Source organism: Neodiprion lecontei, chromosome 1 (genome assembly GCF_021901455.1).
Source record: "Neodiprion lecontei isolate iyNeoLeco1 chromosome 1, iyNeoLeco1.1, whole genome shotgun sequence".
NCBI lineage: Eukaryota > Metazoa > Arthropoda > Insecta > Hymenoptera > Diprionidae > Neodiprion > Neodiprion lecontei.
In genome coordinates, this window is record NC_060260.1 from 8,264,244 (window position 1) to 8,290,907 (window position 26,664).

At 36.2% G+C, this 26,664-nt stretch overlaps 2 protein-coding genes across 3 annotated transcripts in view; one reads left to right on the forward strand and one right to left on the reverse strand.

Annotated features, from left to right (window-relative positions):
- Positions 1-2,380: 2,380 nt before the first annotated feature.
- Positions 2,381-4,990, forward strand: LOC107220961 (trans-Golgi network integral membrane protein 2). The gene is made up of 3 exons (XM_015659783.2): positions 2,381-3,848; positions 4,515-4,645; positions 4,726-4,990. Exons 1-3 carry the CDS (start codon positions 2,540-2,542, stop codon positions 4,870-4,872), a joined length of 1,587 nt encoding a protein of 528 aa, XP_015515269.1. The 5' UTR covers positions 2,381-2,539; the 3' UTR covers positions 4,873-4,990.
- Positions 4,991-5,529: 539 nt separating this feature from the next.
- Positions 5,530-26,664, reverse strand: part of LOC107220960 (all trans-polyprenyl-diphosphate synthase PDSS1) — a 58,273-nt gene continuing 37,138 nt past the window's right edge. For both annotated transcript variants that reach the window (XM_046731034.1, XM_046731040.1), the window contains exons 2-8: positions 21,860-22,015; positions 18,312-18,445; positions 17,967-18,108; positions 12,597-12,686; positions 12,323-12,454; positions 11,441-11,635; positions 5,530-11,315 (exon numbers count right to left, since the gene is read on the reverse strand). In XM_046731034.1, coding sequence (XP_046586990.1) covers positions 11,094-11,315; positions 11,441-11,635; positions 12,323-12,454; positions 12,597-12,686; positions 17,967-18,108; positions 18,312-18,445; positions 21,860-22,015 — 1,071 coding nt within the window. In that variant the 3' untranslated portion in view covers positions 5,530-11,093. The remainder of the gene's footprint in view (positions 11,316-11,440; positions 11,636-12,322; positions 12,455-12,596; positions 12,687-17,966; positions 18,109-18,311; positions 18,446-21,859; positions 22,016-26,664) is intronic.

Below are 26,664 nucleotides of genomic sequence, written 5' to 3' on the forward strand. Positions count from 1 at the left end.
AAACGTTATTGCTATTCGGTCTGTGATTATGTTCTGTTATATTCTTATCGCAGTGTAAAAAGTGCGACGCTTCACCATTCAACTTGAGATGCTACGCGCCCTACTACATGTCAAGTGTGGAGCAAGCAACCTGGAGGAGGTAAGAATACTCATTTTAATAACTGTTTGATTATTCAAGGTAGTACATTTGAAGCAGAATTTTAACCCTTGCGTAATCTGGGGTGAATGAGTACGGAAGTAAACAACAGTAATAATTAATTTGCAAACTGAAAAGCCAATTTGTTAAATTAATTCAAGTGTTCTGTTTTGTTTTTTGCAGATTTAAGCAGAGACTTCCGAGCAACTTCTCCATTACTCGGCAACGCTGGTGAGTTTGCACGTATTTAGGTTACGGGTATTTCCCTGGGATTCCTCCATCACGTGGCGTGGCGATAACAATTGTCACACAAATCTACGATTTCTTAGCTGCATGGATAGGCTCATTCACGATCGCAACGATGCCGGACTTTCAGTCGAATGATTTTATTTTCGCAATTGAATTTATCGTAGCTTACTCAAAGTTAGAAATTTTACACGTTGTTGAAAGTGGAATGAGCATCGCGACAGGCCCGGGAACCATCGCTTGCTCGACATCCGCGAGAATTAGTTATGTGTTTAGTGTTCGAATTTACAAGTAATGTCGTTCAAGTGCTGAATACCCCGGAGGTTTGAACAAATTCTAACAATTTCAATCGATTCAATTTCAAAGTCCAGTATAACGTAACGTAATGAAATTGTATGATATATCCTGAATCATTTTCAATTTTTTAATACTCAGCAACTATCAAACAACTACAGGCTTAGCTCGCTTAGATAAATGCTGATTAGCATACAGGATGTTTTTAATCCGTCTTACAAAAGGTTGATGTACCGATAGTTAGCCAACAATCGCTAAAATAGTACATTCGCTGACTACGGTACAAAAACATTTTGCTCCCGACAGGTAACCAAGGAAACAGTAAGTCACAGTGACCACGGCGCAAATGAAGAAGAATGATGTGTGTTGGAAAGAATGGAGAATCGTTTAGAGCGGATATAGGTAATCGGGTAGGTAAGGTGGTCGTTCTGGGATCCGTCGCGGGGTTTAATGTAGATGTGCGTGTGAATCTCTTTTCAACATTTCCGTTGGGTGGTTCCGCTGGGAATCAGGCGAGGATAGGAAGGTCGCGATGTACCGCGATGTTACTAACTTTTGTAATCCACAGCGTCGAACGATCACAGTGATTTTCCTCCAGAAGTCAGTGAAAGACTCGGCATAAAAGTCTCTAAACTATTAGTGAGCTTTCAAATTTTAACGAGGTTCAATTACCCGTTTCTTGTCGCTCTGCAATCATTTTCCAGTCGTTATTCAATTTAATTACTCAGTCCATATCGATAATTATTCCATTCAATTGATCTCTGTGATCGTCTGAATGGGCAAAACGCATCTCTGGACCATCTATCGCGTTCCGTGGTACGCTAGATGGGGAGAGATGCTGAGCTCGAAGACTTCGCGTCGAAGAGGACCGCCGACCGTCACGCCACACAATAATGCATGCCCTCCAACCTCCCTCCCGGACTTGACCCGCATCTCGGAAGAACAATCCGCATCGCAATGTGTCAGATTCAAAAAGACGCAGATGCGGATTGGGTTTCTACAGAATTTTGCAACAAGTCCTAGATATTTAAGATTTTTTGACAGGTTAATCAGTCGCGCCTTTTTGCGCGTAGATTAATCGCATAAATCGGACGCGTCTTTTGCTCGATGATTGATAATCAGGGTGACGATAGATCGGGAAAATCGGGAATAGTTGGGGAATTTTGTTCATCGGGAAAAATCAGGGAATTACGATGGATCGCAGGGGGGCGCCATTCTGCGAATGATCGAGTGATCCAGTGGTCGGATGATCGCGCGGTATCCAGTAATTGGATGATCCAGAGATCGAGAGATCGAGTGATCGAATGATCGAGTGATTTAGTCCGGGAGGTAACGAAAAGGTTTCATTACTCAAATTTCACGAGCTTGATTTTTTTTTGTTCGAGTTATCCGTGTAACATATAATAGTAATATGAACGTCTTTCAACGCACCCCCCACGCCGGGCGGTTACAGTAGGGTTATAATTAGAGCCATAACAACGTCAATTGTTAATGTTTGTGATTTGTTCAGTTTCGATTAGTATAGTGGGACTTCACTACGGTAAGCATGCTCTGTATTATCGACACATCTCTATATTTTAGTACTACCGGCACTAGCGCCATCTAGCTTGGCTGAAGAGTAGACTCGTCGCTGTTTCGATCATGCTCCGTATATAGAACAATATCTCTATACTAGTTATATGACATAGTCCGTGGTGCGTACGTATACTCTTGTAGCGATCACGTATGCGATGGGATGAGACTGGTGTCTGGCACTGACGTCTGGTGGAAATACAGTAAATACTAGCGTGATAAGCTGATGACAGCTCGTATTATTTTAAAAGCCGACGGAAATAATTTTTGTGATATTATGAGGCACATATAATGCAACCGGCTATTTGCAGAAGGCAAAAAGGAATTATTATTATGAAATCAACTGTGGACAGAATGAATTACGTGCCCTTTATTTACCTCTGCTTAACCACAATTTACGGCGTATCGTACGGGGAAAACAGAGTAACATTAGAACAATCAAACTGTAATCTGAAAGCTGTATTTTTTGCACCAGAGTACGAAAAATATTGCGGTACGTCGGTAATACCTTCGTCGCTACCTCCATTGAATGATGACAAAAGTGAACTGATTTACTTATGCACAGGTATTCGTTATGCTGTAATTAAATTTTGCGAGTTTCATTCTCAGTTAAATAAAAGTTACGAAACCAACCTAACAAAATCTTACATTCTTGAGGAATTAAAAAAAGTAGCGAAGCAGCCGTCGAAAGAGAATGAGATATGTACTGCTCTGTTGAGTACCTTGTCGAACTCCGGTTATGAGAAAATTATGAACTACGGTGGAAAAAATATAGACTCAATACCCAATTTTACGTTACTCAACCAAACATTGAATTTGAAGTGTGATAGGCTCTGTTCTAGCGCCAATCTTACGGTAACTGTTAAACCAGTATGTCCCATCTTATTATGGGTGAATCGAATCCTTGTCGGCAGTACAACACCTATGCCAAGAGGTAGCAATGAGGCGTTGAAAACTGCGATATTAACTGAGTCGACAAATTCACCCAGCTCCAGCAATGATAATGTCAAACCAGCTCAACCTCCTGGTCATAATAGTGGTTCCAGATTTGAAAAAACTGTCAAAGGTCCAAATCAACAAGAGAATCATCTAAGCCAAGAACTTCTGCCGACTGGTACTCAAAACATAGGAAATAATTCTGTGTCAGATACAAAGAAATCAGAAAATAATGGAGCTCAACACGAAGAACAAGAAATCGAAGAAACAAATGAAAGCAAAGCCGGTGTTAAAGATGCACCAATTGACCAAATACATCCTCCAAACGAGAACTTATCACATTCTTCGAGCACTAACGACGTTAAAACTGATGCAGTTGCTCATCTAAATTCGAATGAAAAAATGAATAAAACTGTACCAATTACACCACCATCTGTAAAAGTTTCTACTACTGCAAAAATAAAACTAGCTGCGCCTCACGATACTGATAAAATAGAAAATTCAGGCAAGGCTTCTCAAAGAAATGAGGAACCACTAAGTCCTGAACTTGAAGAAGTTCGTGACGATGTTTCCAATGATGGAAATGATGGAATTGAGAATCCAGTCGCAGAGAGAACTAAAACAGATGGCTCATCATCTTTTGTTGACAAGGATATTGAGCAAGGTCAGGTTGCCTGGTCAACGTGTTTAATTCATTCTTTTTCCATAAAATGATGCTTTACCTGATACTTCAAATTTCAACTTCATTTCTGATAATACTAATGTAATCAAGTGTTTCTTTTAAACTCTAATAACTAGTACACTACAGTTTCTGATAAAGTTTACCATAATAGGTATCTTAAATCACTTTTTTCAGTAACTTTGATTCTCTTTTTATCATTTCTTTACTTAACTTTGATGACTATAAGTCTGTTATTTCCTTTCGTAAGGATGATTGCAATTTTTAGTCAAGATTTCATCAGACCCAACTTTGTTTGATTTTGTTTATATCTTCAACATCGTTATTATAGTAGTTTTTTTTGTGTAATATTTTCTTACCAAATTATTTATTTCCGTAGTTTCGCGGGTTTCCTCTTGTTCATTACAGATATTCTTAGATAGTTTTTTTCATAAATTGTATACTCACTCTGGTAGACATCTGTGCAAATGCAACTGTTTAATTTTCTGAATTACATTTGAAATATGTTACAGTACATCTACGATAGAATACTTCTACTGTTTAATCTTTGATTGTCAACTGAGCAGTTATGAAAATGTTCAAACTTTCTTTGTAAAATCGTAAACATCGTATCGCGATTAAGGTTTGTTCAAATATTGATTAATTCCTTAGGAATCGGCAATAATGTACCAAAACCTCCACCAGCAAGTACGATGGATCCGCCTCAGCACTTCTTTACTTATTTCATGGTGATATCCGTAACATGCCTTATTTGCTACATAGCGTACCATAAGAAGCAGAAGGTATGGAAAAGACGAAATATTTCTGTAAAATAACATACAAAAATTTATTGAACCATAATTTTTCACATACTATTTATTAGATAATGGCACTACTATTTGAGGGTCGAAAATCCCGAGGGCGTGGTAGAAGAAGACCAAATACAGCGAATTATCGAAAGCTTGACTGTACGCTTGAAGAGGCAGTTACTTCGCAATGTAATTCTAATGTTACGCACGTAATATATTGATCAATAACTTCAATGACATTGGAGTAATTGTCATTCAGATTGTGATCATTGTTGTATGAATATAAGAAGTATTTGTATTCCTTTGTGATTTATGTTCTTAATATTATTTTTTCTCAAACCCTCGATAGTTTTCATTTTCCACCAAACGCATCGCCACTGCTATTAAAATTATTGTTCAGCGTGAATTGGTACTAAGGAAAGACAGTACTACTTTTTGAACACAGTCTGAATGAGGTTGAAGTCTTATTACATTCATGTAAACGGTGTACAGCAGAAAAGTTGAGTTATGTCAACCATTCAAGGCTTATGAAATGGCTGAAAAATGAAGATGTAACATTTTTTATTCGAGTAATGATTTACTTTTCCTGCCATTCACCATAAACCTTTGATAATAGTTGAAATAATTGAGTTTCATGTTCATATTTATTTGCATTGACGTTATAATATGAAGATCAACCTCATGTCTTGCAGTACTGTTATCAAAACACACGTGTGTTCATTACAATTACTTTTAAATTTTTATTAAAATAAGGCTCCTTGAAACAAAATCTGCACTTTTAGTCTTATTGCCTACTCCACACGTCTAGATAGTCATTCAAAACTATAGTTTCTAGATGCTACTATAATCGCGTCATCATATATTTTTTTCAAACTAAAATGAACAAGTTTTCTCGTCCTTTTGTTCTTTGACTTCAGTGTTCTAACTATTAATCATTTTACCTTACATTTTTGTGAAAGGAAAATAAACTCTTCGATTCTCCAGCTAGAGTAATTTTTGTATGAAAAACATTAGGGGTTTCATACTGTTGGATTTCAAGATAGATTTATAACATCAAGGTGGAAGAAATGACAATCTATTTTTTTCCCATATAATTTGAAAACCGTGAGCTACACTCTATTTTTCAAATATCATCTGTAATATTACGTTATTTTTATTGAACCCATATAATAACAGCATAACTTTATTGGGTTATACATATTGTTATGACAATTTGCTATAATAATAGTCGTATGGTTGATAGCGATAAGTAACTGTAATGTAGTAGTTTAAGTTTTTGTAATAACATTACTCTTAATATCTGTGAAATAAGTAAACTTAGCACAATATCGTATCGCTTTGAACAGATCCAAAGTGATGCAAGAATTTTTTTCTTTGTCATTCGAATTTTGACGAATAATGTTCGTAAAAGCAAAAAAAAAAAGAAAAATACAGCAATTAGCGATATCTACAACAGATTCGCACAATGTTAAAACCGACTGTCTGATAATTGATAATGTTGAATTGACGTTATAATGATGCTTCTTGCAGTTCAAATTAAATAATATATTTGTATAATAAAATCGTTTATTAAGATTAAAACATCTTTCAATGATCTTTATAAGTTTTAATGACAAAATGTATTACCTGCGGGGGATTTAATGGTTGGTTGGAATACTGCTTCAGAATCATTGAATAATAGAATCCTATGAATTACAAGTTTGATTTAAATTCGTTATTCAATCATTTAGCTGGAAAGTAATTCACGTTTCAGATTAGAATTCCATTCTTGTGCATTATGCATTGACGACTAAATTGTCTCTGTAATAAAATCCTCTAATTGAAAGTGCTCGAATTGAAATAGTCCTCGTGGTCGAAAATAAAATCGAAATATTTCATGATCCTAAGTTTAAGGATAAAACAATCCCAAATGTTATGTGATGTCTCAAGATATCATAGTATTGTAAATATGTAGATTTGAATTACGAAAAAAAATGTTTTTTTCATAAATTTTCTGCTTTGCGATACAAACTTTATTTCTAATTTCGATTTTATTTCCACTGGATTGTATTTTTTTAATTAACTCATTCAAATTCAATGTTCGAATTGACACTTGTTTCAAAGTTACATATACGAAGAGAATTATTCTCCTGAAAAGGAGATGCGTGGAAATAATGACGTAATCAATAATTTCATCCAGTTTCATTCAATAAGTTGGTTTAGAGATGTTGAGAAAACACTGCTATTGGGAATGTGAAGTGAAATTTCGCTTTTTCTCCAGTATTTTTAAATGTTAGTCAACTTAAATACCATCTTTCAAAGGAATAAATCGAAATTGATTTAACAGCGATTCTTTTCTTGCAATCGGGAATTAGAATATTACTGCAAAGATCAGTGTTAGGTTTAAAATAAAAGAAGTCAAACTGTTGAGTATATCGTATTATATTGCATGCGTATTGAAAAACGCTGCGAAGAAGATTTTAATAGAGGCCCCGTTAGTAATTAAATGAGAGTGATATTCATTTCTAAACTAAAGGCGATGTAGAAAAGGCAAACAGTTTCTGATTATTTTATTTTACAGTATGGGAGTGATAGTTATGGTAAAAGTAAAATTGAAGGTCCTCAACTAGTGAAATTTCATTAACTGTGCAACTGTAGTATTCATAGTTTGAGCACATGGATGACGATTGTAAGGAAACAATAAAGGATATTGATTTTTTCTTCAAATTGATAAAGTTGACAAGAAAAAAAAAAAAAGAAAATGAAAAGACGACCAATGTTTTCTTTTAGTGTTTATATTATAAAGAAGTTAATAATTATACAACGTTGATTCAATTTCCCAACACAATAATTATAATATTTTGTTTTATTCACATCTTAATAATTGTCAGTATACGAAAAAAAAAAGGAAAACCCAAAACCAAAAAAAAAAAACAAAAAAAATGGGGGTTTGCTAGCTTTCGTGCCAGGTTACGCTTAATTGTTGACTACCCATATATACACGACTACAATGTCAATTCAATGTCAGTAATTAGTTTAGAAACTCTTTAGTTCATTTTCAGCTTCGATCGAACCAATTCTTATGTACTTGTCAGTATAGCTAAATCGAACAACATATTGTGAAAAATATTAGGTAATTCGAGTAGTATTTACATTTTCATTATTCTATCAAATTATACTTCGTGAAATGAAGATTACAAAGGAAAAAAAAAAAAAATACGTAAATAGATACCACTCGCAAATTACAATCATCAACATACATGTCAAGCACACTTTCACACAATGATTTTTGAATGATTTTTTCTACCGTGCAAATTAAAATCCAATTATACGTTTAATAATATCTCTGCATCTTGCCGCTTCAAATTTGTGTTAATCATCAATGACACAATTTATTATACCAATCAGACTTAAATTGAAAGAATTACAATATCAGCACCTAATTATACGCATATACGGAGTAACAATCTAAAATTTAAATCCACTTTTTAATAATTTTCCACAGAACAGTACGGGGGGGGGGGCCACTGCTTTGTCTATCGAGTTGTAAATTTCATATACTGGCGTAATATCAGACAGCTTTAAGAAATACCAAGAAAACTTGGTCAAATCTCTTCGTTTTTTCTCCGAGTAGAGTCGAATATAAGTTTTAAGAAGTATAATTGACCCTGAACAATTAATACTCTCCGTCGATTACTCGTTTCCTGATTTGTGTAGATGGAGGTATGTTCGTTACCATTCATGATTTGCTTAAGAAAATTTGTTTTGTTTTTTATTTTATTAAAATTCGGTTATACCTCTGCTCCATATACACGTCTAAATACTTTAGCTAAGAACAATTGATTAATCTACATTTGATCATAATTACATTTTGCTTACTTTGTTATTATTCGAATAATAATAATAATTATAATATAATATTATATTACTTTACACACGCACGCATGGTGCATGTAACTATATACGTGTTTAAATATATAAAATATGTATAATATATATATTCCTATGTGTATACATATATGTATATTATACATATTTACACGTATTTGGACGCACGTACAATATTAACCTATATCATTAATATAAGTTAGATTTGAGCAGTTTTTTTGTGTCCAGCATCTGATCAACTCCATTATTAGATATTTATTCAGAATATTACATTACATTATGTTCCTTTGTGCAGGCGAAAAAATATATACATACATATATATATATATATATATATATATATATATATATATATATATATATATATATATATATATATATATGTATATAATATTTATATTTATATACATTATATTATGTATAATATATATTTTTCTTCAATTCTCTTCCATGTACATTCATTTTTCATACGCCCAATTTCTACTCTCTGAAAATCACTTACCCGATGTACAATTATTACCAAGCTTGTAAGTTTAAACTTAAATAGTGTTTCAAATTTGTATAAATGAAGGAAACAAAATCGGCATATGAATCTTGACAGCTTTAAATTGGGTTGAAAAGATTAAGCTGGGCCTTGTTGTTGAAATTTACTCGATGCTTAAATTGTAATGGACTGTTGGCAACAATACTGAATGTATTTATTCTTCTAAACTAAACTAAGTTTAATTGTTCCGGTTGATTATTCACCTCGGCGTACGGAAAAGAAAGACAGCTTTTGTTTAATAATTTTGAGAGTATTTCAACTCGTATCATAAGGCAAGTAAAAACGTTGAGGACATGGAAATAAAATTCAAGTAAAAAAAATCAAACCGTTAAGCTCAAGAATAAATACTCGGTTCATATTGATATCTCGTTTTAGCCATGGCGTTGTAACAGTCCGAAGGCAGCCGCACAAATTTCTTGATGCATGTGAAATTTGTAAAAGAAAATCCGATAGCTTTGCATGATCTTAATATATTATTATACATTTGTATATAATGTTTCTATAATGCGCTACTCTAAGCATTATATAAGAATATTTACAGGTGTGTGGCTAACGATATGTTCAATAATAAAAAATAAGGTAATGCTCGCACTACCCGAATTGCGGTGGACTATAAGTTCCGCTGGTGCTCTATTCAATAATAATAATAGTAATAATTATCATTATTATTTATTTATTCATTTATTTTAATAATTAATCAACATTCATAAGATTCATTTGTTTTCATAAATGAAATTATAAAAATCGAATCAGGCACTTGGGCATACGATTCAGATTTATCGTGGTAGCTTTATCGATATTTTATAGATTTAATATTCATTTTACTAACTATTTGTATGTGTTTTACTTTTTTTGTGTCTTTATTTTTATCTCGATTGAATATTTTATCTCATTTTTTATGTTGATCAGATTACAATACGTACTTAAAAAATTTATTCGAAAGAATGACGAAAAAAACAAAACTGAATAATACTTCAATCGCTTGGCACTACCACGAATTCTACATAATACATACATACAGATATTTATACATATTACATATATTTTAACATAATATCTTTGAAAATTCCTACCGACGAGCTTCGTCATTAATTTCTCAATACGTGTCTTCAACGCTCGGTTTGTCTAAAATCTGAACCTTGAGAAGTGGTATTATTTAATTAGAGTTTCATTATAACAGTTTTAATAATCTTGTGTAATACTGTCGATGAAAAAAGTAAAAATCAGTGAAATACGTCGAATCAAAGCAAAATTTGCTGTCATAAAATACAAACATAAATTCCAGCGAAAACTGATGAAATTATGTGTAAGAATATCCAAATAAGACACACTTATGTGCCAAAACAAAAATATCTCAACCGTTTAAGTTCGTTTTCCGAACTGTTTCAAAATGGTTTCAAAACAGCATCACACTAAGCATAACTCTGTGACTTTTATTCTTTCTTTGATCTGGTTTAACTCTAAGATATGAAACAGTGTCTTGTAGCTTTGACTTTTACCCGATCGAACAGTACGAAGTGATTTTCTCGCACAACCCTGATATAATAAAAGCCTCCGTGTTACATTCGACGTAAATTATTGAGAAAATCAATGCACGTTTTGAACTCGTCGGTATATTACAAGAAAAAAGAAAAAAAACAGAAAAAAATACAACATTCACTCTAAAACACATTTTCACACAACGTGTAGTAGCATGCATGAACATACATTCGACAATTCACAGATGCGCACAAATGTTTACTTAGTCCTGTTGATCTCTCTTCCCTCGGTACATGTGTCATCGACCCGGAGAGAGACTTTTTCGCTTTGCACAGTTTTTTATTGCCTTCCTTTTTGGATGAAAAGGGAGGAGGGGGGGGGGGGGGGGGGGTGCAGGATCGGGGTCGATTAATCCGAATCGGATTACCTGCCCAAGGATCACCTTTAAGGTCGCGACTCTGAGGAGTACGACAGCAGCTTTGTACTCGAATTGCTCTCAAATATTTATTATTATTATTATTATTATCATTATTAATATATTTAAATCCTCGGCTACTTCATTCGGTTTATTACGAAATCGCTTACTACCAGTAAGCCTTTTTGATAAGGACTTTCGGCTAACGATTGTGCCAGACGAGCCGCCTCGACGCAGTGTTTCTTTGCTAAAAACCGTGTCTGCTCAAGACCTTGCGATTTGTGGACAAATTCAAATGCCTTCTCGACATCTCCGGGCTCTTGAAAACGTCGCATTATCATCGGATTCAATTCTGGATACTGAAATATGTAAAATACGCATGTATGAATATACTTTCTCATTATCAAAACTCACTTTACGCACTTCATCTTTTTTTTTTTTTGAAATATTCTCTTCACACGCATTATTGATGTCATTTTCTTACCCGTTCGCAAGCAAATAAAACTGGCGCGGTAGCAAGTCCTAGTTTTAAATCGGCCGCTGTCGGTTTTCCCATGGCTGCTGACGATGATACAAAATCTAGAAGATCGTCGACCAGCTGAAAAGCCAGACCGACGTTTCTTCCGTACTGGAAAGCGACGTCCGCTAGATGATCGTCGGCACCGGCCAACATTGCGACCTGCGAAACGAAGTGCGAATATTGAATAATAAATAATAAAGGCCTCGCAAAACAATTGATCCTTATGAGGGTGCCCTGGTCGATTTCGACGTTGACGGATTTATCTCCATATAGACTTTAACAGCCTTACTCCATGCGCAATTCCGAACAAAAACACTCTCATACCTTTTCATTTAACGCAGAAATAAAGAAATGGCACAGATTCTACCAAATTGTAATAGTAAATTCGTAGGATTCATGCCATTTGTTTATTTCTCCGTTAAATGTAAATGTCTTGGAGTGTTTTTGTTCAGATATGTTTATAGAACGAGGCTGATAAGCCATTTTTCGCGTTTGAGATACGTGGACTTCGATATTTGGAGATACAGACGTCGCGTCATGGTCGAAATCGATCAGGGGATCCCCTTAATTAGCCCCGAAACTTGGATTATCAGTGTCCGGCTTTTGTTTCACTAACTTAATCTATCGTAAATAATCTACATAAATTTATATATCATCTTTGGACTTGTCGCTACAGTGCTACGAAAAAAAAACAACGTGAAATAATTATTTGCAATATCTTTATTGCAAATATAATGCACTGAATGTGTGATGCGCATCGAACAATCCAAATCGCCACGGACAAAAGTGATCCAGGTTTCGGAGTCAAAGGTTAATTAAACACGAATCGATTGTTCCGGTACTTACGGCTTTCGCGGAATTGGCGATAAGACTGGCCGTTTTCCTGTACGTTTTAGTCAGATAATGTGCGAATCTTTCGTTTTCGGTTTCCTTAGAACCGAGCTGCATGAATTCTCCTTGCACCAAATCCGTGACGACCTGAAAAATCAGCGAGAGATACAAAGTTAGAAAGCAAATCGAGTTTATCTGACTTATCGCTTCTTATACGAGTAGTATACTTAGTATCTCTAAGCCGCTGACATACGTGTCGCGTTTCGTCATCGCGTCATTCGCTAATTACCTGGCTTAGGGTGAGCGTAACATCGTCGTTGCGAAGTCTTGCGATCATCATCGATGCAATTGCGAGAATAAAATCGCCGGCCATCGTGACCTGGAAAATAGGGAAAAGGAAACGAGTGTTTAAAAATAAATATCCAGAGATAATAATGGACGGTTAGTTTGTTGCATAGAGTTATAAAATAACTGTTCGAAAAACAATGTCTTACTACGTGTAACTCTATGGATTTGCATTTTGTGAAAGCCGTTTTGTGGTTATTATGTTAATAAAATTCCATCGCCGTTATAAGCTGATGAGTATGGCGAGACAATGTTCCTTCTCGTTTTACTTCATCTTTAAACATTAAGGTTTACACATCTTCTGATCATTTATTTTGTTTCTCTTTTCTTACTTAATCAAATTTATTCTTTTTGCGGTACGAACTTTTCACCTCAGGAACTATCTCTCGCTCTGTATTATATCGTTTCACGTTACGAATCATTGACGAGGATAAATATGGTGAAGTAAGGATAGCGCTGATAAAGTGACGTAGAAAATATCGTCGATACCCAATTTAAGGATTGTGTTATTTGACCAAAATTATACAAATACGCATGACGGTGCAAGGACTCGTATTCGGAGCGAAGCGTAAATATTACGGACCTTCAAAAATGGCAAATGCATACATTGCAAATATAAGAAGGAGGCGAGCGTACTTGAGACAAGATAATAATGCATGCAATAATCGAGGAAGTATTTACAAAAATTTCGAAGACCGTGCATGTCAATGCGAAGAGGACACGTAGAATGTTTGTACAAAGACGCAAGGTGACATCACATTAAAATGCAGGACACACGTGTTACTGAAATCGTGGCAGTATTACGAACGCGGAACTCTGCAACAATGGAAAGCTAGCAGAATTAAACGCGTCCTAAAATACTTTAGATTTGACAGAGGCAACGGACCGAAGTCTGCATTGTTTTTTTCCTAATGAAGAAGGAATTATAATCCAAAGATATCCGTCAAGTCGAACGACGATGAGAATCCTTGGGCTGAATATCTCTTTCTCCAACACCGTCGTTGGGGGGGGATCACAGGTGGCATCGGGAGGGTTTGCAGCTTGACGAGTATGTGGCAGGAATGTTAGCTGTATTATAATATTGGCAAATTGATACGTGTTAAAATTTTCATGGGATATTTTAACCGCGCCAGGTTGTGTAAGAAGCGCAAATTTCTTTCATTGACGAACAATAATGATTATTGCAAATCGTTGTGTAAGTCATCAGTCACCGTATATCGCGCGTTTCGTAATAATTTTAAGGTGTTCCTCAACCAAATATAGACCTTTCAATGTCAAGTGCTAAATAAATGGCGAAGATGATAATTTGCGAACCGTCATTCACAAATGTTTGTTCTTCGTGAGATGTGACACAAAAGTTTGGGAAACCTTTGTTTGAAATCGTTGACTGGAATACTATGCATGCATACATTCTTTCAAATCACAAGGAATCGAGGATTCTTGCACACACGGGCGTTCCGGAACAATAAAATAATGAAAGAACAATCATGTCTCATGCTTATCGGTACACCTTACAATGAATAGTCTTGTCCAGCATTAACGATTGCGATACGCATATAGGTATAATAATATAGTTGTTTCACCGCAAAGGTCGGCGATCAATGCGGTAGTTCACATTGTTCACTCGACATCTGTACACATAGACACATATCTGTGCGTAATATTCATATGATTGGAGACCGGTTTACAACAATGTTTAAAAAACTATACAGATAATATCTTTGCAGCGTACTAAGAATGAACAGAAATAATCGAATCTCAATTAAATCGACTATGGTTTTACGATTATGCGAGTATAATCGACTATTTTTCAAACTCGATTAATCTATCGACTAGATTATTTTTCCTCATAATCGTTTTTTGTTTCTTAATCCCACCAACGATATGTGATTAGAGTATCAATTATTATAATTGACTTACTTACTAAGTACCTATTTTATATAACAAGTAGCAATGAGTAATTGCGATTATAATAAACATTATTTTTCACCTCTCGTCGCACATTTATGCGTTTCTTGAAGGTGGACATACTCGTAGTTATACATGCAGCAGGTGGTTTTCAGACCCGCGCGTTCGGGGGATTGTACAATATTGATACAGGTATCTGCTGCAGGAACCACGCGGTGAAAGGAAACCCGATTTGCCAACAAGAATTTTATAAGTGACACTCCGAGACTGACCGCGAAAGTATACGAGAGTAATGTCATCATATCTACTATTATAGCAACTCGCCGCGGCTCCGTCGACGAATATTTACAAATGCTTCTTGCGAGAAAAGTAGTAGCCATAGCCATATATGCTCTCGCGGTTTTTTTTTTTTTTTTTTTTTGCAGAGCTCATTGGGATCTTGAAATTTTCGATTGTAAAGCATTATAATCTAAAATCTGACCAGACGTTGTACATGTCGATAGAAAAAAACGTGATGAAAACCGGTCAAGTAGTTCTGAAGTTATAAGAGAATATACGGACATACGGATATGTCGAGGAGACTAGATAAAAAGGAGATGGGTGACAGCCGAAGGCTAGGCACGGTCTGTGCTTGCGGTACCTTCTACTTTTTGAATTTTAATCCTGATTGTAAGGTATGTGCATCCGGGATGGCGAAAAAATCGGGAGAAAAATGAACGAAGAAACATTTTGTCTTGAAGCTTGAACGTGTAACACGATGAGCAAATTAGTGTGCAGATATGGTATAGAGAGCAGTTGGTAAATTCGGCGTGAAACTGCTCGACTGGCATCAAGTTGAACTACAACGGGTCGCAAGGCAATGGTATACATTCTCATTTTAATTACGAAATATTGAATCACTGCAGGATTCACTGCTCAATGAGAGCGAAGTGTGTAATAGAAAAAAGGAAACACGGTACAGCGAAGCCTCTGAATCATCGACGTCATCTAATTGTGTATAAATTACAAACGAACGAACGATTGAGATCGGTGCAGCGCTTCGATTTTGGATGATCGACGATCAACGATCGCAAGTGCGATCCACGAGCTTCGGCTCCGAGTTGAGTGTAAACACCGACAATTATCCAATACCTTAAGCTATATATCATTGCCAACTGAGTGGTCGTTCAACCTTGAAGAGCAATTAACGTCCAAGTCCTTTCACTCTTAAGTTACAACAAATCGGTGTGAAGTGTCACTGACATTTTTTTTCTACAATGTCCTAGATTGGCCAGGGCGTTGTTGAGCAAAAGTATTCCGCGCGTACTTTTCAGGCGAAGCCTCGAAATACAACGTGAAATCCGTGTACAGATGTAGATTTTTCTAGGTCTCATTATCGAGTGCTTGCTCGAATTTCTGCCGCATGCTTGGAGACACACTCAAACATTGGGAAAGAGCTGTAATGAATAACTAACAAGTGATCATTCGTGCGAACGTTGAAACCAGTCAAGCTGGAGTAATAACCATGTACCGGATCATATTACATGTATTTACAATCCATAAAATGAACGTTTTATACTTATGTACGAGGTGCTGTGCAGGAATGTTGTGGACATTGAACTTTTGCCACTGATTCGTGTCAGCTGAAAACTTGCTGGTCATCCGGCACAGATCGACGTAAAACTGATAGTTAGGATTAACGAACTAGTTTCGCTTGATCTATGCACGTTTTACACTACGAATCGCGAGTACGTTTAGTCGGGATAAAGAGGAGGAAACAACTCTCTATGAGGATGACTTTCAAACGAGACGAAGTCTTGGGGGTCTATTCAAAGGTATCGCAATAGACAATTGGGAAACAAGCCAGGGAATCCCTCTGATGCTTTTTACTTTCTAACGATACCCGTAGCGAGTCTAATTCTTCTCAATTATAATTAGAACGAGAAAGGTGACTCGAGACCCACGGGCTTCACGATCCATAAGATACTGCAACGAATGGATTAATGTGCGCGTGTGTGTGTGTGTGTGTTTTTTTTTTTTTTTTGTGATCGACAGATTTGATAATCTGCATCTATGCTCGTACATGTAAATTATTTCATAATTCTGCAACGTTTCCCATCGAATATGTTTGGTAACAAATTTGTTACAGACGAAAGTAAAAGTGACGGCAACACTTTCGATCCTTACCGATAGCGGATATAAATAGATTTGGGATACTAAAAATAAAAGAAAACCATTAAAAACGTCAAAAGTAATATGGTAAACGAGAAAAGGAAGAAACAAACATCGCATACTGTCGAATACGAACGCGGTCAGTACACAAAATGTGATAATTTGTTACGCAACCGCCTCACGCTTGATCCTGCTACACAGCAGTTGGCGTAATTTGAAAAAGACGAAACTAAGAGTAGCTGAGGTAACGAGTAGCTTAACGACCAAAGTGGCGAAATGTGAAAAATAACGGAGAGGAAAGAAATCCGGTATGTTGTAAGGAGAATTTGATTGTATTAATTGTAAGATTGTAATTGTAAGATTGTATTAAAATGTCAATTTCGGTTTGGCGTTGTGGAATTCACAAGGACGAATCGACCAGACCGTTTAAATCAAAAGTTAACGACGAACATTTGTTGCATCATACTTTGTACAAATATCTATTTTGATCCGTACTGGAAATGAGAATTATTTAAATTTTGTTCAGTTTAATTTTGGATATCCCTATGATGCTCGAAATCAACCCCAAACCATTAGAATCAAATCAAAAACACCACTTATTTTCGTCGTTTTGAACGTGGTAATTATAATACATACCACCTATGAAATAGTTAATATTTTAGTTTGTGTTATTCGAATTTCTTGGAATGAACTTTGCCATATCGTAATTTGAATTTTCGGAATCTTGCATTTCGGAACTTGGAGCCATCAGGTTTCCGAACATTCGAAACTTTATGGACTCGTAAAAGTTTGATTTCTTTACTTCAAGTTTCACCATCAAATAATTTGGGATTAGGCGGTTTTGGAGCTTTTCAAATTTGGAACTTCAACCTCGAAAACTCGCCTATTGATCGGCGAATGACGTATCTAAAAGCAACGAGAGAGACGCCGCGGTCATCACGTACGTAATTCGAGAGTCACTTGACACTCGGCACACTTCCGGATCCACAAGAAAGTGTTGCCGGACACGAATCGAATTGACCTCCTTCCACCTGCATTCCATATGTATGCACGCGCTCCTTCTGCCCCTCAGACTTTTCGATCGAATATGTAATTCAGGCAGGCATTATTACATGTACAAAATACATTAATGGTGACAGGTGTGCGCAGATTGGAAGTAAGTTCGATACCTTCGTCATCAGATCGGAATTTTCTACAATGTTCGACTTTGACGAATGCTGAACAGGGGAGATAATTCCAGGCTTACACGTCTTACCTTTTTATGATTCCACAACACGTTCACCGAGGGCTTTCCACGCCTGAAATCTGACTGGTCGATCACGTCGTCGTGGATCAGAGACGCGCTGTGTATCATCTCGGCGATCATCGCCACTTGTCGCTGCGATGCCAAGAGATCGCTAAACGAGTCGGGGGGAAAGAAATTTGTCATTCACAATGTTGAATATTTTTCATCGGGTTGCACGGAATTTTAATCACCGGTTTTGCATTACCTCCTGTTCCTCATTTTCGAACAAGCAACAGACAAATAATTCAACGAATTAGAAATTTACGCGTCGAGGTTTTGGTTTATAGGTATTACGGTCGAGATAATTATACGAACCTTCTTTCCTTGTGATAATTTATAGCCCTAGCCATAAGAATCGCCACCATTGGTCGCAGGGCTTTTCCTTGACCGTCGAAGTAATATGTTGCTATGGTTTTCAATTCTTCCTGTGACGTGTTTCGGACGAGTTCCTGCAACACGATGCAAACTTGATGTTAATTATCCTCAATTTTTGTCAATCCAATCGTGCAGGTACTGATTCAAGAGCTTTTATTCCACTTATCCAACATTTTCTTACATTTAATATAGAATTTTGAACTCCTGTTTCTAAATATATTCGAAGCTTGCGTATGAAGTCGGATTCATTTCGAAACTGGATCATAATCAGCCAGTCTTTGAATCTGCGCACTAAAAGTAGACTTACTTCTAATTATGATGAAAAGAAGGGAAATTTGATGAAATGTCGACTTTAGTTACGCAGCTTCACGAATTGACTTTTTATAAAAATTGAAACCCGTGTCTGAACGGTATCCACAATTTAATTTCGCTCGTATACATCCGATTACTCAACATCGTGCATGTAGTGAAGGAGGTGATTGTGCACAAGGGGTATTATTAACGATAATTTTTCTGCCCCACTTGGAGGCGAGAGCCAGATGCTCAGTCGCAGTGCAAGAACGTACGGTTGTAAATATATAAATGCAAGTAAAGGGGTTGCGATGAAGTTTCGTTCAAGACTACTCAAACGCTCCACAACTTTATTGTAAAACAAGTTTCACGTTGCAACGAGATAAATTTTTAGTTAACTGTTTTCAATTTTTACTACATAACTGAAAATAGAATTCTGGGTAAAAAATGACAACGAGTTTCGTTGCTCTGTCTGAAAATTGTCATTCTTATTGTATTTTCTTCTTGTAATTATCGCGTTAAATTACTTTTACTGCAACAATAAATTGATGGTTAAGCCCCCGTTCAATTGAAAAAAAATATAGCAAACTAAAGAAACAGAGTTTTGATGCTGCAACAATAAGATAATTCAGCAATTTTACTAGAATTTTCTAGCGACCGTAGCAAACGAAATTTTTCTCAGTCGCGTGATTACGTCGATTAGTATACTCTCCGTAGGAGCCGCTAAACGAGGTATGATTTGGATAATAATTTTAGCTTTGAAGTAAGTAGGCGATTATCGTTAGCGAAGGACGTACCCACCTGCCGCAGCCACCGTTACTACATGTTTTATTTATTCAGTCGGCATGAAAAAGTGTACGTTGGGCAGGCGCTCGACGAGGCGTTAGGATTCAAATCACACATCTTGATGTCTGCGTACTAGCACATATATACATACATATATATATGTAGACGTACACGCGTTGCGTACCTGTACAGGTGGTTCCTTATGTTACAGACGCATGGTACACGTACGGACAGAAAGTTACATACTGGAGAGAAGCCAATCATATGGAATAATACCGCGCGTGGTTTTACCGTTGCCCGTATAATATTTAATGGATACTTTTATTTTATACAATAACAACGAGCGGAAATTTTCCATCTGCATGTAATAATTAACGAGATTTTTATTTGAAAGAAAGAAGAAAGTCTAGCCTTGCGGAATGAAATCAGGAGAAACGAAAACCCGCGAAATTGTAGCAAATGAAAAGAGAGAAAATAAAGAGTAATTTCATATTGTTTCGAAACGCTGGGAGGAATTTTGTTGTACGTTGCGAGGGGTTGAAGAATTCGAGATTATTTTGGAAAAATATGTTATTAATCATTCCTGGTAAACCGTTTCGTTCACCATGGTGGAAAGTTAAACATGCCGCGTGTACGTCACTACAATAGAAACGATCACCCAAGGACAAATATTTTAACTTATTAATAATTTTTCCATCGGGGAATATCCGCTCACTGATGCCACTTAGCAAATTTGGTAATGAAAACTGTCAATTTCACTTCTTGCGCGTGATACTTGCTCAACTTACACTACAATTTGTTTTTCGAGGTGTTTTCGTAACCAATAAATAACTCGCCGTGGGGGAATGTTGACAACATTTTTTAAAGATTTTACGATATAGTTAATTGTATAATGAAAAGTAAAGCGTATTCATTGCTCGCAGTAAATTCAGGAAAGAACCGGGAAAAATTGGGAAGTACCAGGTTCTTTCACGTTTTATTTTTACTTGTGTACATTTTGAATTGAAACTGAATTGTTCCTAGAAAGAAAAGACGAAAAAGGAATACAAAAAAAAAGACTTTCGTTCCGTAAGTAATTCAATACTAAAGAAGTTGTATACCTGTATTTACAGCTGTAAAAGAGAGACTTGCATACCTGAGAATATAACGGGCAAAGGTATAATAAATTGAACTGATTGTGAGCAGGAGAAATAAATTGAACAGAAACCGCGTGCGGCTTGTGAGACCACCGCGTTATTATACTTGTATATATATGTATTGTTACTCGAGTAAAAGTTTTTTGCTGATATGCAGACCGTGAAACGACGCGAACGCACATCGCGGCTTCTTCGCTTTCGCTTGGGTAAAATGTTTAATGAAGACATGTCGCAAACGCGCGCTTGTTAAATGCAACGGTGACGATAAAATACGAGGATTACCGATACATCGTATGGCTGAGAATGCAAGAAGGAGAACTAAAAGCGCGGCGAGCTGCACATCCGTATGGGTATCCATGGCCACCGTATGAATACGCATGAGAATGCAATCCGCAACCGCATCGGAGAATGCAAATGTTGCAAAATTCAAACACGGTGACCGTTAATCGTTGAGTAATGAAATATTTGTGAAAGTGTCTCAATTTTTCAATAAACAGAAACATGAGAATGCAATCCGGAACCGCATCAGAAAATGCAAATGTTGCAAAATTCAAACACGGTGACCGTTAATCGTCGAGTAATGAAATATTTGTGAAAGTGTCACAATTTTTCAATAAACAGATACTCGGTAATTGGCAAATGAAAATTGAAGAATTAGAATATTATTAGATCAGATATTGCTTGTGAATTTTTCCGGTTTTGTAAAATCAAAATTGCAGTTTTTATTCCCCTGGGATCGGTTATTTTACCGCAAAAATTTCAACGTCGTTATTCATTTTTTCGTTTCTCTTATGTGTTATGATTTTTGGAAATGAGCATCGACATTTCCAGGTTTTCTCGATATATACAATTTTCATTAAAAACTGACGGTTCGTTGGGACGTTATCGTTTTTACATTATCGTCGAAAATCGAATTATTGTTATTCATTGCTAACTGTATTGAAGTTTTAAATCTCAGCACGAACAAGTTATTTTTTTCAGTAGGTATATCTAACTAGTTTTGAAAAGTGATGGAGAAACTAGAAACTTGACGTAAATAAAATCATAAAAAAAAATAGAAACTATGAATTTAGAACCAATTGGACGTTATACCGTAGAATGGAGATGTTGACAGGATATGGAAGATGTTTAAGAACGATTAATTTAAATAACTCTTGAACATTAATTGCATTAATGCACGCTGGCATTATTTACTGTACAAAAAGGTATGTACGTGTAGTACAAATGTTAAATAGCGGATCCGACGGCGGTCGGTGAAAGTTAAAGGTTGCTCACCAGCCGTATGTCATCATAGACGTCCTTGAGATCATCGTCAATAAGGCGGTAAGGGTCGACCTGAAATTCGGGCAAAGAACCTGGCTGCTGCGTCTGCATCGAACTGACAGCTCTTGACCCCGGGATAACCCCTCGTACGCGTGACCTTGCCCCATTCTGAAAAATAAAGAGAAGTAAAAAAAAATAAAAAATCAAACGTAAAACAAACATTACACAACAAATAGACGAGCAATCGTACAGTCGAAAAACTTCACCGTCACGAAGGTGAATTATTTTACCTATATAATGGTGCGTTTTTTTTTTTTGTTTCGCTTTCATCTCTTTTTATTGATTTAGAATTCAAGTAATAAGATTCAAATTTGCTTTGTCATTAATGAGGTGAACATAATACGCAATATATTCCTTAAGGATAACTGTGGGTCACAAAAATCTCGAATTAATAGCAAAAAGTTGACTGATCGAAAATCCGAAATTTTCGAGGTACGAATGTTGAAATAACGAATGATCAGTTTACTGAAATGGGGATTTTCAAAAGTTTTCGAAAGTTCATTCAACCGAACGCTCTTTTGTTCGAAAAAGTATTTTCAGAACAATTGGCATTTCGAATGAAGATAGCACGGAATGTGAGAATGTAGAAAAATTAAAGTTCCGTAATTAAAATAAACTAAGAAAATTAATTGTCGACGATCATAGTTTAGAACGAGAAAAATTTCGATCCGCAAAACGCAGAAGGACCAGACTCCCGAAAAGACGAAATACCGAAACGAAAAAAAATTTCGGTATAAATTTATTTGTACATTTTTGCGTTTTCAATATTTATTTTTCTCAAAGACAACGTTTCGTATTTATGGTCCTTTTACATTTTTTATCGTCGGTAACTTAACTTTCGGGATTTTGTCCCGTCGACTTTTCGGTCTTTCGCATTTTTGTAACTCACCGAAAATTAATGCGCGATAGTTTTCGAAAATGTAATATTCTTGGTTCGCAAACTCTTTCTTTTCGGTCAGGAAACGTCATGCAATTTGTTTTTTAAAAGAAGATACAACTTTTTCTAAACGAGGCCCCAATTTTTGAAATCAAATTATGCTTCCTGATAATTGTTTTGCTTTAAAAAACTTAAAAATTTTTAAATTATCCTCCGCACATGGCATCAATGATATAAAATTGGTTACGCGTTTTACATGCATAGATATACTAAAACTCTTACGAAGCTTGATTGTGAATTTTTTTCTACGAGCTCGACCAGTCACCAGTTTCAGAGCGCGTTTTATACGGTGTAACGCAATAAGGAGAAGCACGAGTATTTAAAGGTAGCGCAAATTTCATGGACGTTTTATCATCGTCTGTCAATCTGTAGAAACGCGTTAATCATCTAAGATTGCACGCTTCTGCCTCGGGCTGTAAATCCGCGTCTCTACGCGTCTGACTCTTACCGATACTTACTACTCGCTCGTGTCTGACCCACGCTTTACTTCACCACTGGCTGATACCACGCCGGTTTTACTACTGCCTGCAATACGGATACGAACGAAGCAATTCGTCAATCGCTTGGACTACCATCGACGGCCACTGGCTAAAAATAATCGAACACGACTCGATTGAATCGGTAAAGATTAATTGATGAATCGATTATTTCGCATCGTTTTTAAACCAAAATTTGGTAAATTTCAATATGCAGTCTTAATAGCGAGAAAGTATTTTTATAATTCACAGCTTCTTTCAAGAGATTTTTCAATTTCAAGGGAAAATATTCATCCATTTTTCACGTGTTGTGTCAAATAGGTACTTAGTAAGTAAGACAATGATGATAATTGACATTTTGATCACCAAACTTGATATTGCATTGCGTCGTTCGTGGGAGTAGAAAACAAAAACCCATTGTGAGGAAAAATGATCGATTAAATCCGATTAATCGTGAAAAAATAATCAATTTAATCGAAAATCGCCACACAAATTAGTAAATGTTTCTTCAATCGAGAGATGATCGGCGGTTCGATTCAGTAGAATTTTCTTTTCACACAGTAAAATGCAGTGAGATTCAATTTCTTATCATTAACGTAGCGCAATGTACTTTTGGGCAAAATTATTACTTGACAATTTTGGGATAGTTTAGAAATTCAGTGAACCATAAAAGAAATCGAAAAATGTCTCAAGTGAAGTTGTGAATTAGAATTTTTTTTTTCTTTACCAATGTTTCGTTGAATTAACGTTACCAACTTCAACCTCGTAAAATGCCTGATTAAACAATTACAAGTAACGAAATTACGTCGTAAATCTTGGAAACACGACGCAGCCGACAGATATTCGTGATTTTTTACCGCCGTTGCAAGTAAACACTTGAATATGAAATGAAACGAATTTGAGAAAATAAATATGTTTCGTACTTTACGAGCTGTGCATTGGTATGTATACAGGAATACGTGTCCGGCATGTTACGTCCATTATAAATGTAGCTTGATGGCGGCGTGATGAAAAAGTGACTAGAAAATAGACAGCTGCTGGCCTCAACTTTTGATCTTATTGCTCTACTTCTTTATTCTGAAAAAAATCCCGAAGCGCGCTTCGATAACCGGATTGATGGGTATTCGTGCACGTGACGGACTGCAAGAGTTTGTAACTTTACGCCGCGATGAGACGGTTGGAAATTACATAACGAAGACAATTATTATTTATACGAGGCTTCGGGCAATTGTGTGCAGTCGGCGGCATGTAACGAGATCTCCTCGGTCATTGTTTCGTAATTTTGGTCGACCCGACACGTTTGTCTGGTCAGAGACTCTGTGCAATATATGGGAAAACCTACACCGTCCGCATAGCCTAGGTGACGACAATTATCCACAGGTGCAACGGTTGTGAATTACGCGAGACAAATGGAAAAACAGGAGCAAATAATGGCGCGGAATAAAGAGAAAAAAAAAGAAGTAGGTCAGGAGCTGCCTGTATTAGAATCGACGGTGAACGCGTTCATCGATCGCCGATCGTCTATGTGGGCTATAATACAAGAGACCTTGCAACCGATCTAGGAAAGTCGGTGCTGCATATGCACCGACAGTCGGTAAAAAAAATCTTTAGATCAATTAGAACGGTGTAAAGCGTGTTGCCGCGATTTACGTAGGTATGATTTATTTATTCATTCGGATAATCGGCCCAAGCGAACTAGACGAGATTTTGCAATTTTCTTTTTTTCAAATCATTTAATTCATTTGTTACGTATTCGCATTGATTTTATCGTTTGGGAAAAAAATTCAAAGTAGTAGATTTCGTTTCTATGAATTATCCGTTATCATTTAAAATTTTTTACATCAATTATTCGGAGAGTATGGTTTTGGATAATGAAGATGTAACGAAAAAGTTCAGAAATAATATGTTGCTGTGTTTTTTGTTTTTTTTGGTCTTTTATTTTCTCGAACCTCATTCGCGATGAATTGAAAACGTAGAATATTACGCACATTCTAAATTAGCAGAAAATTTAGTACTGCCAACTATAATCACGTTAAATTGTATAATTGCTTGTACCACATTTGCTTCCAATTTTAACGATGCTTGAGCGATGCTGCAAGGCTGCCAATTTTACCGTAATTTCATTGTAACCACAGGAATTATTGCGAAATTTTTCACAATGAAAATTATATAATAAAAGACTTTATACTTTTCACGGATCTTTCACAACTTCATTATTGAAAAAAAAAAAAAAGAAAAAAACAATTACTAGATTCGATGCCTGAATGAGAAACAAATCAGATCCGCTCGAATGCGTAAAAAGATATTAGAAGAAATTTTCACAAGAAAGCTGGGAGAAAATGTTAATCAAGTAGGGTGACCTTTTCGTCGATTGAGGAAGACGACGTTTCGCGTCACACGTGAACTATAAATATTAAATGCGGGGATAAAAACGAACGGTTAGTCTTCGAAAGGCTTTCGAAATCGGTGAAGCTAAGCCCTCGTCTCTGCCCACCGATACCAGCTGTTTATGATCCCAGCCGACCGGTCCAATCTTGCGTAATGTTATAACAGGCCAGCCGTAACGTCAACTCGACGAGCACCCAAAAATCGGCATATTACCCGCTCACGTACTCCTTAGGTTGCAACGGTGAAACACACTTTTATTTCAACCTTTTTCTAGTCGTGTTTATTTTCTTCTATTTTGTTTTTATCTTTATTTTTTCCTCTTTTTCTTTCACCCGCATCCGGGAAGACGGACGGATGATCAGGATCACGTAGGCATCGTTGATACGCGATTACGTGTATGATGTAAAAATTATGTAGGCGGAAGTAAATTGAGAGACAAAAATTACGTGGGTGGAAATTCGTTGCGGAGGCTTGTAAGTGTGGGATTCGTGTAGGTAATACGGATTGTTTATGAGAAGGGTAAATCTGAAAATTAGGGGTAAGAATAAATCGATGAGTAATGATTTATACGGTGGTTGCTCAACGTATTTTATCATAGGAATATAATAATTGGCATTAGTCTCACAGTCGGCTCGTGAGACAATCGTTTGTTTTTTTGTAAGAAGACTGCATGGGAATATTAACTTGATATCGCAGGGAAATGTAGCGATGTGGTGAGTATTGAGTTTTTGTGAAAATCGAAAGGGGGGAAAAAAACAACGATCAGGACAATTTTTGTCGCACGAATACCGTTCGACAAATATACTGGTAACAAAAAAAAAAAAAAAAATTTTTTCTATCGATAAATTGTGTTTCTCCGTACGATGTATTACCGCAAGAATTGAAGGATTCCCGATATCAGAAATTGTTGTTGTTACTTTGTACCTTACAGAACGATGATTGAATCCGTACATACA